Source organism: Carassius gibelio, chromosome A3 (assembly GCF_023724105.1).
Source record: "Carassius gibelio isolate Cgi1373 ecotype wild population from Czech Republic chromosome A3, carGib1.2-hapl.c, whole genome shotgun sequence".
Taxonomy (NCBI): Eukaryota; Metazoa; Chordata; class Actinopteri; order Cypriniformes; family Cyprinidae; genus Carassius; species Carassius gibelio.
The window spans coordinates 25,253,082-25,266,277 of NC_068373.1; the positions used below are offsets into that span (position 1 = coordinate 25,253,082).

Below are 13,196 nucleotides of genomic sequence, written 5' to 3' on the forward strand. Positions count from 1 at the left end.
TAACACACAGTTATTAAATTACCCATAATTATTTATTTATTTTTATTTCATAAATTAAGAACTATTATTTTTATGTTACATAATAAATAATTTATTATGTGTATTTTATAAGAAATAAATGTAATTTATTTAATTCAGCTTATATGAATTTATCTAATTTAGGTTACGGTTTGCTTATTTGAATACGGTGTATGAATAATAATTTAGCTAATTAAGAAGATGAGTTGCATTTCTGCTTATAATATACACTTTTCTGTAAACATTTGTCATAAAATGTATCTATTGATTTTTTATAGTTTTATAGATTTTTTTAGTTATCTTGAGGCCCCATTGGAAGTTTGCTAAGACCCCCTAGTGGACCCCGGCCTCCCGGTTGAGAACCACTGATCTATTGCAAATTAATGAATTTAATAATTAAACCACGAGGGCCAAGGATGTCATTTGTGACAGGGCTTAGGATTTTATGACCAAAAGGTTCTTAACTTTACTCTTCCTGTCACATTAGGGTTTATTTCGGGTGGCTCCCTCAGCCTCCAAGCTGAAGAAACTTAAAGCATCTCTGGACTGTGGGGTTCTGGATGTGCAGGAGTACTCGGCCGACCCACATGCCATCGCAGGTGAGCGTCTTAGCTTTTAAAATGTTCACTGATCTATCCGCAGTGTCTTTTTAGTGGATCGCAGCTACAAAGTCTCAATGGCAGTTTGTATTGTGTCCCAGGTTAATTTGATCTCATTACAATGGTGCTGAAGTGTGACCTTGTTGCCGCCAGTTAGGGGGGCCAGAGCCGACAGGTGGTACAATCTGATTGTGGCCATGACAGCTCATTTGTCAGACTACTCTTTAGTATTTCAAGCAGAGAATATCACACCTCCTGTCATGTCTTGTGCTTCCCTCTTTCACCATGTCCCGGCTTCTTTCACTCTCTTGTTCTTCCCTCTGACCTCTTTCCTTCTTCATCTGCTTCCCTCAGGAGCTTTGAAGTCTTATCTTCGTGAACTTCCCGAACCTCTAATGACCTTTGAACTCTATGATGAATGGATTCAAGCCTCAAAGTAAGTATCGATAGTCTGCCCCAACACAAACTCCATTACCCGGTACTATTTGCCATTTTCAGATACATTCAAGACATTTGCTCGGTTCCAAAACGTACCCTGATCACAGAGTTTTCATCTGGAAGATGTATTTTAAGAGCATTTGCATGTCTCCTGTAAGCCTCGTGTAAAATGTTTCCTGTGTTGAAAAGACCAGCCTGAAAATCAAAAGAAGTTTTCAAAACCAAAACTAGACCAGCTGTTTGTAGATGCTTTGCAGATGAAGCTCTCTGTTAGGGCTACACGATTAATTGCATGCGATATTTAATGCGCATCTTGTCAATAAAGCCAGTTCTGTTATTAGCGATAAATCTCCATCTCCTGCACGAACCGGCTTTTCTTACAAGATGCGCAATCAAATATCACATGCGATTTATTGTGCAGCACTACTCTCTGTAACTGAAATCTTGGAAATGTACATGTGCTTCTGGTACTGATTTAAAGGGATAGTTCACTCATAATTGAACACTTTCGAGGCCCAAAAAACGTAGTAAGGACATGATTAAAATAGTCCATGTGTCATCAGTGGTTCAACCCTAATTTCTTCTCTTCTGTGGATTATAGTGTAAGTGAATGTAAGTGTAGCTGTTAGTATTAGCTTCCCTTTGGAGTACACTCTCAGAAAACTACTAGTGTAATAGCTTTTATACTCAATGTATATACTATAAATTGTATGTTAAGTGAACTTAACATTAAATTTACAATGGTAGATTTGTCACTGGAATGTACACTGTAGAATGTAAAATCAGCTGAATGTTTATCTGTTTCTGTGTGGGTTAATCACAATGTAGGGGAAAAGAAAGATCAAGTTTAGTTGCACCCATGATGAACATACAGCAGTATATTCTTACACTGTATACTGTACCATAATGCATTTCTCCCTGTGTCTTTAGTATTCAAGATATGGATAAAAGGCTCCAAGCCCTTTTGTGTACATGTGAGAAACTACCAGCAGACAATCTGAACAACTTCAGGTGTGTGGTGCTTATTATTTGTTGTTTCTGACGAGGCCTTTGTCTTTGAATGAGTCACGAATGCAAGAGCTCATTAGAAGAGAGGAGTGTCAAATCTCTGTCCCATCATGAGCGATGCAGCAGTTCCTTCGCTGACAGGAAGTGGGCATGTTTCTGAAATAAAAAGTTCATTAGTCCTACTGAGAATATATTTGAGTTTGGAAATGTCCTTCAGCTTAGCCTGTTTAGAATGCCAACTATACAGAAGCTGTCTCTGGCAAAGATAAATTCAGCCTTTTCATTTCACACTGACTGATTCGGCCAAAGAATTAGAGCCACACAATAAATAATACATAACTAATCCAGGATTAAGTTCAAACAAAGCCTCAGTTTAAGAAAATAAGCATGCCTGTTAATATTGATTACGCATTTTTATTTTTTTTTTTTACAATTCATCTAATTCAAATCCTGTGAATTTTTGGCACATCTTTACTTCTAGCCTTTTTTGCAAGCTTTCTAGACGTACAGTATGCTGTGGGTCTTGGCTGTTTGACTGCACCTGCCCTCTGTCAGAGCTACTGAAATATTGATAATATACAGCGACAGGAATAACAAATGTAAGAGTGAATGCCAGGGCTAAACCTTTCGGTCAAACTGAGATTGAAACTGAAGTTTTATATTTCTTTCTTTTCTAAACAGATATTTAATCAAGTTCTTAGCCAAACTCACAGAGCATCAAGATGCTAATAAAATGACGCCAGGTAATATTGCAATAGTTCTTGGACCCAACCTGCTGTGGACACATTCAGAAGGGTGAGTGCATGTCTTCCCTTTGGATTGTTTCTCACATTGATGTGGAGCGCAGCAAATTCACAAAGCAATTTAAAGGGACAGTTCGCTGAAAAAAAAGAAAATTCTGTTATTATTACAGTATGACTTGTGACTTTATTATTTGTCTTCCGTGGAGCACAGTGTTGTTAATGCTAACTAGAACACACTATTAAAAATTATTTTCTTTTTACAGTTTGCAATAAAATATAAAATAAACATTATATTTAAAACGTAAAATTTGAGAAAAATAGAAGATTAAGCCAAAGTGGTAAAATTGTTAAAAAGAAGCAAAAAATAAATGTTTAAAAAGGAAAAATTTGTGAAGCACATAAAATGATTTATGCTAAATGAATTTAAAAAATGTGCAAAAAAAAGCTACATCAAAATAACAAATACTATAATATGATAAATACAAAAATAAGCACTTTTGAAGAATCCATACAAAAAAGGTTCATAGTGGTTATGTCTGTCAAGCTTCAAAAACAATAAAAACACTATAAAAGTAGTTCATATGGTTCATAAGTTGCTTGGATTCATGCAAAGGTTTGTGTGTCTTCTGACTGACAATTCATTTTTTGGGATCCCTGCAGATGTGGTCACTGTGAAATATAGTTTTATGGAGAATGCGGATTGCTTAAAGTGTAACCATTGTGTTTCACAAAAGCAAGAAAGTCACACAGTTTTGGATCAACATAAGTTAGTTAATGACATTTTTAGGTATACTTCTTCTTGAATGCATCTAGTAGTTTTATATTTCGACATAAATAATGCTCAAATGGGTCATTTATCTTCATAGGAACATGACGGAAATGATGACCACCATGTCCCTGCAAATCGTTGGCATCGTTGAGCCGATCATCCAGCATGCTGACTGGTTCTTCCCTGGAGGTTAGACAGAAAGAGTTGTGAAAACATATTCGCACATACACACAAGCGTGTTCTCCTGCCAGATTTGGACTTATTTGTCTTTGCTATTCTTAGAGATAGAGTTCAACCTGACAGGTAGCTTCGGCAGCCCAGTCCATACCAACCACAACTCCAACTACAGCTCCATGCCCTCGCCCGATATGGACCAATCAGATCGCAAGCAGCAGCATGACCAGAGCCGACGCCCACTCAGTGTTGCTACTGACAACATGATGTTGGAATTCTACAAGAAGGATGGGTAGGTTGTTCAGCACTCATGTCTCAGTCAGCCACCTCCACCTCCATCTCTCCTCTTTTCCTTTTCCCTCCCACACTCTTCCATTAGCTTCCTATACCATCCTTACTTCTTAAAGGGACAGTTCACCCAAAAATGAAGATTCTGTCATCATTCACTCTCCCTTCATATCGTTCTAAACCTGTGTGACTTTTTTTTCCATGAAACAAAAGGTAGATTTTTGAAGAATATGTTGGCTAGAGGATTAATTTAAATAAAAACAAAATTGCAATATGGATATATCAAATCGTAAAGGCTGCAAATTAATTAAATAAATACATGAGTTGTGGGTTTCAGAGTGAAGCACTGTGTTTATTTATACACAAGCAGCTCATGATCCAATGTTTTCCGTTTCTCAAAGAAGCTCATGACATTTGCCAAGTAGGGCAACCCACACTCGGAATTGGTGCTCTGCATTGAACCCATCCAAAATTGAATTAAAAATTAAATTTATGCATTTAGCAGACGCTTTTATCCAAAGCAACTTACATTACATTCAGGCTATCAATTTTTACCTATCATGTGTTCCCGGGGAATCGAACCCCCAACCTTGCGATAGCTTGCTTGCTAACCCAACGCTCTACCAGTTGAGCTACAGGAACACTAAACAGCCAAGAACACACACCCAGAGCAGTGGGCAGCTATAGATCCAGCGCCCGGGGAGCAACTGGGGCTTCAGTGCCTTGCTCAAGGGCACTTCAGCCACGGGTATTGATTCATGTAGGTTGTCTTCAAACCTAAAGGTTGGTGGTTTAAACCCCTGGCTCCACCTGACGAGCTGGATGGTGCTTTGCATGGCTGACACCACAGCCGACGGTGTATGAGTGAATGTGAGGCAACTTGTAAAGCACTTTGGATGGCCATGGGTCTGTTGACAGCGCTATATAAAATGCAGTCTATTTTTTACCATTCACCCCACCGACAACTCCTGCCAGCACAAAGACTCGAACCGGCAACCTTCTGGTAACTAGTCCAGCTCTCTAACCATTAGGCCACAGCTGCCTCAACCACATCAGGGGTCAACCATCTTTCCAAACTTGTAAATAGAAGCACTTTGTCAACAAAAGAGATGCTTTATGATGTGGTTTTCCTTCGGGAAAAAAAAGAATGTTGATGGTTTAATGTTTGAATATTAAGAAATTAAGACAGCCATAAATATTAGTATTGCTTTTTTACAGCAGTAATGTAACATAAAATGATTTTTATATTGTTTTTCTTAAATTCCTAAAATATATATTTTTTTATTGTATAGTAAAGTATTACAATAGTAATGTTTGTTTTAATATATATATATATATTATTATTATATTTAATAATAATATGACCAATATTATATAATTTTTTATTAGTAGTAGAAGTCTTTTAGTTTTAAAAAAATATATATATTTGTATATGTAAACACACGTACATGTATTTATATATCTTATCTTTTATTTTATTTCATAGTTATACAGATACATAATTACAAAAATTTTGGACAACTTTTAAACGCACAGCACAGCAAATCTGATTTCAAATGGCAAATTTATTTAGAAAAACACAATTTAATTTCTATCTAGATCGTGCAGCGATTGTTTTTTTTTTTTTTTTTTTTTTTTTTTATGCTGGTGACCACAAGTGTCTTATTACTTCAAAAGACTTACTTGTGAGTGGACTTTTTTGTGGTGCTTTTTTGGTACATTTTGGAGCTTGTCCTCATCCTGATTTGATCAACATAAGAAAATAACAACAGGACTTTCTTTTTCCTGTGAACTATTCCTTTAAATGAATCATCATAGCAGTAACTGCCTATTACTGACAGGGTTCGTTAGTGCTGCTTAAACTAATTAGCAGTGGCGGAGGAGACAGCGGCAGATAGCTAATGTGTTCAGCGACTAATTCACTTAGAGCGAGACGTCAGTCACTTCGTTATCCAGTAAACTTTCAGTGTCATTTGTTCTCAATTGGACTTGAGCTCAGAGATCGTCTCAGTGACTCCTGTAACCTGGCCTCATTTGAACAGAGCTGGTTTCTGGCTGATGGGCTGCCACGGTCTCTATGGTAATGTGGATGGAGTGTTGAAGGAGGGCCGTGGCTCACTTATCATTCACTGAGGGGGCTGGATTTCTGAGACACGAGGCAGATGTGCCAGGCTCTGACTCATGCCACCTGCAGTGCTCCAGAAAAATACTGCATACGGAGGAGGAGATCCAGATTTCTGTCAGACAGAGTCCTACTCCAGACTAGTGTAGAACAAATATTGCATTCTAGCGAATAGTTGGCAAACACCAAATTACCACATATTAAATGCAGGGCTTTGTGGAATTATTTTTGCAAGTGCTTTACCAAATTGTTTTTTGGAAGAAGAATGGCAGATATTATAACTGGGGGAGTATGTCCACACTACTTTTAGACATTGTTAATTTCCCTCCCCTACACTGTAAAAATGGTGACTTGGAATTTTACCCATATATCTTCCTAATTTAACTGCTAAAATCTTATGTTTTCATGTATTTAGGTTGATTTAGTGATATTAAGTAATATTTTTGACTTTCTTTTTTAATGAAATGTTTTATTACATTTTGTAAAAAAAAAAAAAAAAAAATTATTATATTAATGTACATTTTTTAGCTGGTTTATTTTGCTTGGCTGAAAAATCAAAGTCAGAAAATGATGGAAGCTGGTTTCTGCCACAGGATAATATATATATATATATATATATATATATATATATATATATATATATATATATATATATATATATATATATATATATATATATATATATTATCTCACAATTCAGCCTATTTTTTCTTGCAATTCTAAGTAATTCTCATAATTCTGTGTTTTGTTCTTTGAGTTGTGGCAGAGAGTTGAAAAATATAAAGTCAGAAATATGAACCCCAAGGAAAAAATAATAATTTTATGACATAAAAAGTCAATTGTGAGATGTAAAGTAAGAATTCTGAGGAAAAAGTCAGATTTAAATTCTAGAACTGTGAGATTTTAAGTCAAAATTCTGGGGGAAAAAAAGTCAGAATTGTGACATAACTTGAGAATTGTGAGATTTAATCTCGTAATTCAGAGAAAATAGTTACTATAAGAGACTGGTCCACTGTTAAAGGGGAGGCTAAGTGTCTAATTGTTTGTGTCCACAGCTCTCGGGGTAAACACAATTACAGTAAATGAGGCTTAATGATTTCGCAGCAGGCATGAGTGCCAGTTGTTCATTTAGGCTGACATGTTCTCACCTCTGGACCGCCCTGATCCCGCAAACTCTGTCAAACTACATACATCCCCCACTGCATGCTACACAGCTCTCATTTAGCTGTTGTCCTCATGTCATTTGCTTTTGCTTACTCTACAGACATTACTGTTAAATGTAAACTCACTGTGTTTCCTGTTCACTCATTATTATATCCACACTTAAAGCAGCATTAGGAAAATTCAAAGGTACCGTCCACCTTTTCTGTTATACCGTGACTTTGTTTTTGGTTACACTTTTTAATAACTTAATGAACAATTATTACATTTTTTATTATTTAACAGGACAGTGATGCATGTACTGTGTGTTTAAATATAAAAACTCTACCTTTCAAAAGTTTGCGGTCAGGTTTGATTATTTATTTATTTCGTTATTGAAGACGAAGAAGAAGAAAGTATATATTTATTAAGCAAGGATACATTAATAAAAAATATATATATTATAATGTTACCAAATACTTCTGTTTTGAATAAATTATATTTTGATATTACAAAATTATATATTTGAACATTATTACAAAAATAATATGAAAACAAATATTAAGCAGCATGGCTGTTTTTCTGAGCATCAAATCAGTATATAAGAATGATTTCTGAAGGTTCATGATGCTCAAGACTGGAGTAATGATGCTGAAATGATGCTTTGCTTCACAGGAATAAATCACATTTGGAAACAATAAAATTGTAATAATATTTTACAACATTACTGTTTGTGCTTTATTTTTAATCAAATAATGAAGTCCTGGTGAGCTTAAAAAAATGCATACCAACCCTTAACTTTTGAACGGTAATGTGTATGAATCAAAATCATGCTCTATTGTCTAAATATATCTTGTAACAATCACAATAATTAACGTTGATTGTAATGATGCAAGTCACTTTAAAGTTTGTTTAACCCTCTGACACATGATTTTTTAAATGACAAAAACATTTTCTGTTTAAAAGGAAAAAACCTGTCTTTTTATAATAATATAATCATAACCATATTATATCATAAAAAAAACTACATGACTTATAGAGGACAGTCATATAGAATTATGGGTAATCGTCAAATATAATCACCCAAGGTGGCAAGTTGGCGTCATGCATCCGAGGGTTAACATTTCTGTAAAGCATATCTAGATGTTGTGTTTTCTGCAGTGGTTGTGATTGACGGTTTGTGGCTCTTTATGTGGGCAGTGTGGGTGTCAGAGTGATGGACACGTCGTGGGTGAAGGGCAAAAGTTCCTCTACATTGACCCGCAAAGCCTCGTCCACGCCTCCACAAGCGCCCGGCTCTCCTGCAGACACCCTGATCACTGAGCAGCCCGGTGAGCTGGCCACATCTCCAATCCCCACACCCCCTCCTGGAGATAGGGGCAGGTAAAACAACAACAACAACACTTGATTCCCATCATCCTCGACCTGTTTTCCATTCTCATTTCAATGTACTGTATGCATATTCAACAGCAGAACTAGTTGCATCAACTAACTTGTGACCCCACTGTTTTCCATTCAGCAATTAACTCTTTTGCTTTCCCTGCATTTGTGTATTAATGACATCATTTCCTCTGCTCTTCTATGCTTTCCTTGTTCTACTTAATATTATATATTTTTTTACTTTATCTAAAACTAGAAGTGTGTATTTTTATTTTTATTTTTACGCACTGTAGTGCAGTCAGTATGGCCGTGTACACACTGCAGATAAATACAGTTGTCAGTCCTCTTGAGTTCTTCTTCCTGTTTTGTACACACAGACTTCAGTTTGTGGCATCAGCATTCTGCAACCAAATTAACTGCATTTACATTTAACAAAACCAAACTCAGCAACTAGTTCTTGCAATGTAATTAAAAGCCTCTTTCTTCTCCTGATGCGAGGCAAGAAGATCTCAGGGAAAGAGGTACACCAACGATCGAATGTTTGGGGTCAGTAAGACTTTTAAATTTTTGTTATTTTGAACTTTGATCAAAGAATCCTTAAAAAATGTGTCATACAGTAGTTTCCACAAAGATGTTAAGCAGCAGCACATCTGTTTCAATATCGATGTTTATAAAAATTAGAAGTTAATCAGCATATTGGCAAAGATGGGAAGGTTACTTTGGAAATGTGATAGGTTACGGATTAAAAGTTAATGTAATAAGTAGTGTAGCTATTCAGTGTCTTTTTAAAGTAATGTAACTGATTACATTTGATTACAAAATACAACTGTCAAATCCAAAAATTTAAGCCAGGTACGGTTAACATTACGGTAGTACTCAACATTCATTACTGTCAGACGGTGCTGAAAATATATTACATTTTATTTATTACATTTACACTTTATAAGTATCTTAAAATAGATTTTAAATTACATTTTTTGCTGTATTTTTTTCATCAAATCAATACTGCTTTGGTGAGCATACGAGACTGACCACTATGCCTCCAGGACGCTTACATCATGTTTCTTTGGCATGTTTTTAATTTGTAATTCCAGGAGTGACTCCTGTACTCTGTTCAGACTCAAAACGATAACGTAGAGGATTCACTACCAGATATGAATGCAGTTGTTGATGCTTTTGCAGTGTGTACAGGCCTATGTGATCATGTAGTCACAGTTTGGTAGGATTGGTCTTGCTGTGGCTTCCTATTCATTCAATTTCACTAATAATCAACCCATAAGCCCATTTGCAAATCATACATTAATGAAGCCAAGGTCATGCCATGGTTAAGTCATTATATTTACAGTTTGCAATGGCTGATGATTTGACTGGCTTACTTACACCCCCAACACTCTTTCGGGCAATGAAAGGGTTTTTGTGTCTGTGTTTAACTGCTCTGGGTTTTCACCATATTTAGAGACCTTGGTTTCAGTGATTAGCTCTTGTACAGTATATTAATGTTTGGTTGCTCAAAGAGATTTTTTTCCTTACTTGGTGCAGTGCGCAGACACAAGGTCATTTTCAGTTTTCTTTTTGAATTTGAATGCATTGCTGTGCTTTTCCTGCCAGTGGAGTTGGATGGCGCCTCTTTTTCGTTGCTAAGCTTGCTGTTTGCTAGACCTGTTGCTAATTGCCGCGTTCTAAACTGGCTAAATGCTCATACCAGCTTGAGACTAACATGCAGACCAAAGGATCCTGAGAGTATTATCAATATTGTATGACGCTAGCGAGCCACAGCTGGAGCTAAGCATCCACTTTCCTGTTGCGCTATCATGCGTGTGCAGTTGACCAGAGCTCTCTCTCCTGTGTTTGCTCTTTTATTGTTTTCAATATCTGCAGCTCAGACGACGTGTCGCCCATTCGGCCGGATTCCTCACATGTCTATTCGTCCCACGTGGAGGAGCGGCCACCCCCTCCGTACCCTTCCTCGTCCTCATCTTCCCACCCCGGTTCTCACCACTTCTACCCTAAGCCCCCTCCCTGCGCTCGGCCCGTCGCCCCTGGTCCCGAGTCCCAGCCTCCCGGCTCCCCACCTCCGCCCCTGCGCTGGGCCGGCTTCGGCCTTTCCCAGCCCCAGCCACCCCCCTCCTCTTCTTCCTCTTCCTCCTCCTCCTCACTCGATATCAACTCCAACCCCAAGCCTAGCTGCCTGCACTTTCCCAAACACGGGCCCCTGTGTGACGCGCCGCATGCCGCTTCAACTGACGCCAGTGCTTCACCCCTCTATATTAAAACCCCTCTCGTACTGACCCGCCATGACATGTCCCTCGGAAACCCCCCTAGCCTCCCCTCCACCGCACCCCCGCCGTGGGCTGCCTGTCCATGTGCCCGTGAGAGAGGACCCCCCAGGCTGACTAGGTAAATACCACCTGCCTGCGGCCACCCTGCCTTCGCAAAACACATTGTGACGGCCCCTGATCAGGGCTCCCCACACTGTCTGAGCGCTCACCTCAGATCACTCCATACTGGCTCCCACTTTTCCATCTTGTTTTTGGAACTTTCTTTGTAATGTTATTGCTTTCTCAGTCCCATCACGCAAATTCCGTAACATTCTCATTGTCTGGGAAAGCCTGAGGTTGCCTGGCAACTGAGGATGTTTCTGGCCTTAGTGAAAGTGGATCCTTCAAGTAGAAATCAGTGCTCTCATTGAGTTTTTATATTATTTTGTATATATTCACATTTTGATTCAGTTCACATTTTAAGTTATTTTAATTTAAGTTAAGATTTTTGTCATTTTGTTGTGTTTTTAGTAGCTATTTTAATATGTCTATGTATTTTTATTTCAGTATTAGCTGTTTTAGTACATCAAGTTAAACCAAATCAAAAACGTTGCCTTTGCAGCTAGCTGAAAAAAAGGTTTTAAAATCATATTGAATTTCAGTTAACATTTATTAACATTTTTGAATGGTTTTAGATCCAAATTTTAGATCCAAACTTTATAACTATAATAACCCTGGTAGAAATAAATACAATGATTGAGCTGCAAATGGTGACATGAATGTATTATGCGTATGAATGTATTGACTGTGACATAGAGTCATGAGTTGTTTTTGCTCACTGGGATAGTCATACTTGATGTGCATGAACATTAACATCAGCTTTGCTCCAAAACCTAATGAGCTGCCCACCTATAGGCATCTATTTTAGTCATCATAGGCGCTCCCCCAACACAAAGATTCCCCCATACAATAGGAAATGGATTTATTCTGTCCTCATGTGATAGTTTTGGAAAATAGAAATTAAAGGACTTCCCGAAATTAATTGCAATGATAAAATCAAATTGCCACTTACATTTACTCGGTTCTTAGAAAGTCCATTTAAGTCAAATGCATCAATTCTGTAAATGTCTGACACTAGCGTGCTGTAGTGATGAGTATTTTTGTGGGCCAGCTTGTGGGTCCGTGTCATCCTGGTTAACCTCAAAAAACCCCAATGGGGTTTTTCAATTGGCTTTTGGATTATTGCAGAAAATAAGCCCCATTAAACATTTTGCCAGTGGGATGGGACATATTGAACGGTTTGTTATGATTAGCCAAAGGGCTTTAGCTTTTCTATCTTCATCTTAAGCCCAATGTAGACTTCAGTTTTTCTAGTATGCATGTGCACGCTGTCAAATTAAGTTTACTAAAAAGGCTGTGTGTTTGGCTTTACGCATATTCTAAGCATTTGCATCATAATTATATATTGGGCTGTGGCTAGTCATAAATAGATGGCTTTAAAAGGAAAGATATTCTTGTTCTAGAGAGCAAATTAATTGCTCTCAAATAATCAATATTTTTTAGTCCCTTATTTCGTTTTCCCTGAAGACAAAAACTACATGTTCAATGTATTCAATCTACTTAAAAGTTGGTTACGTTTTAGGTCTACATTAACATATGAAAAGCTAAAGGTATGGTCACATTTACCATTGTTTGCCAAAAAACTCTTTAAAATTTTGCTAACGTGACCACATCTTAATGGACTAAAAACCGCAAACTCTACTTTCATTGGTTTACAGAGCTGGTGCCCATGAATGGCATTTCAGATCAATCACTTCTGATGTTCATTTCAGATGCAATGCTGTGTTAGTAGGTAGCTGCTGACAACAAGGGCAGCTCACTAGATTTTGGAACAAAGCAAGAGACATCTAGAGCCAAATAAAACAGAATCATCTAATCAAGAGTCTTCCCTACTTAACAGCCATCTGTATTAGAGAACTCTAAATCCAAATGCACTGGTAAATCGTCATAAGGCTGAAACAATGACCAAAATGTAATTAGAATTCAGACGTTTCACAGCAATGTAGGGCATGCATTTAATTGAGGTGGGAATTGTGTATACGAATGCTCTTTTTTTGGATCATCAGTCTCCTGGGTTGTTTGAAAGGTTGCGGGAATGTCATAGTGGATCTACATGAATTTCCATCGCTTGCTGCACATGCATCAATGCAATAAAGATCAATCTAAGATCTTTATTAGGAGCGCTAAGCATCGGTAGAG

The 13,196-nt window shown here is 37.4% G+C and overlaps 1 protein-coding gene across 9 annotated transcripts in view; it reads left to right on the top strand.

Moving 5' to 3' along the window:
* arhgap44a (Rho GTPase activating protein 44a) overlaps positions 1 to 13,196 on the top strand; it is a 52,573-nt gene that overhangs the window by 23,413 nt on the left and 15,964 nt on the right. For 5 of the 9 annotated variants that reach the window (XM_052552478.1, XM_052552470.1, XM_052552442.1 and 2 more), the window contains exons 11-19: positions 506 to 617; positions 972 to 1,053; positions 1,986 to 2,066; positions 2,745 to 2,858; positions 3,673 to 3,764; positions 3,858 to 4,041; positions 7,489 to 7,509; positions 8,500 to 8,682; positions 10,558 to 11,076. In XM_052552478.1, coding sequence (XP_052408438.1) covers positions 506 to 617; positions 972 to 1,053; positions 1,986 to 2,066; positions 2,745 to 2,858; positions 3,673 to 3,764; positions 3,858 to 4,041; positions 7,489 to 7,509; positions 8,500 to 8,682; positions 10,558 to 11,076 — 1,388 coding nt within the window. The remainder of the gene's footprint in view (positions 1 to 505; positions 618 to 971; positions 1,054 to 1,985; positions 2,067 to 2,744; positions 2,859 to 3,672; positions 3,765 to 3,857; positions 4,042 to 7,488; positions 7,510 to 8,499; positions 8,683 to 10,557; positions 11,077 to 13,196) is intronic. The other 4 variants (XM_052552451.1, XM_052552461.1, XM_052552500.1 and 1 more) reach the window with 4 other exon arrangements.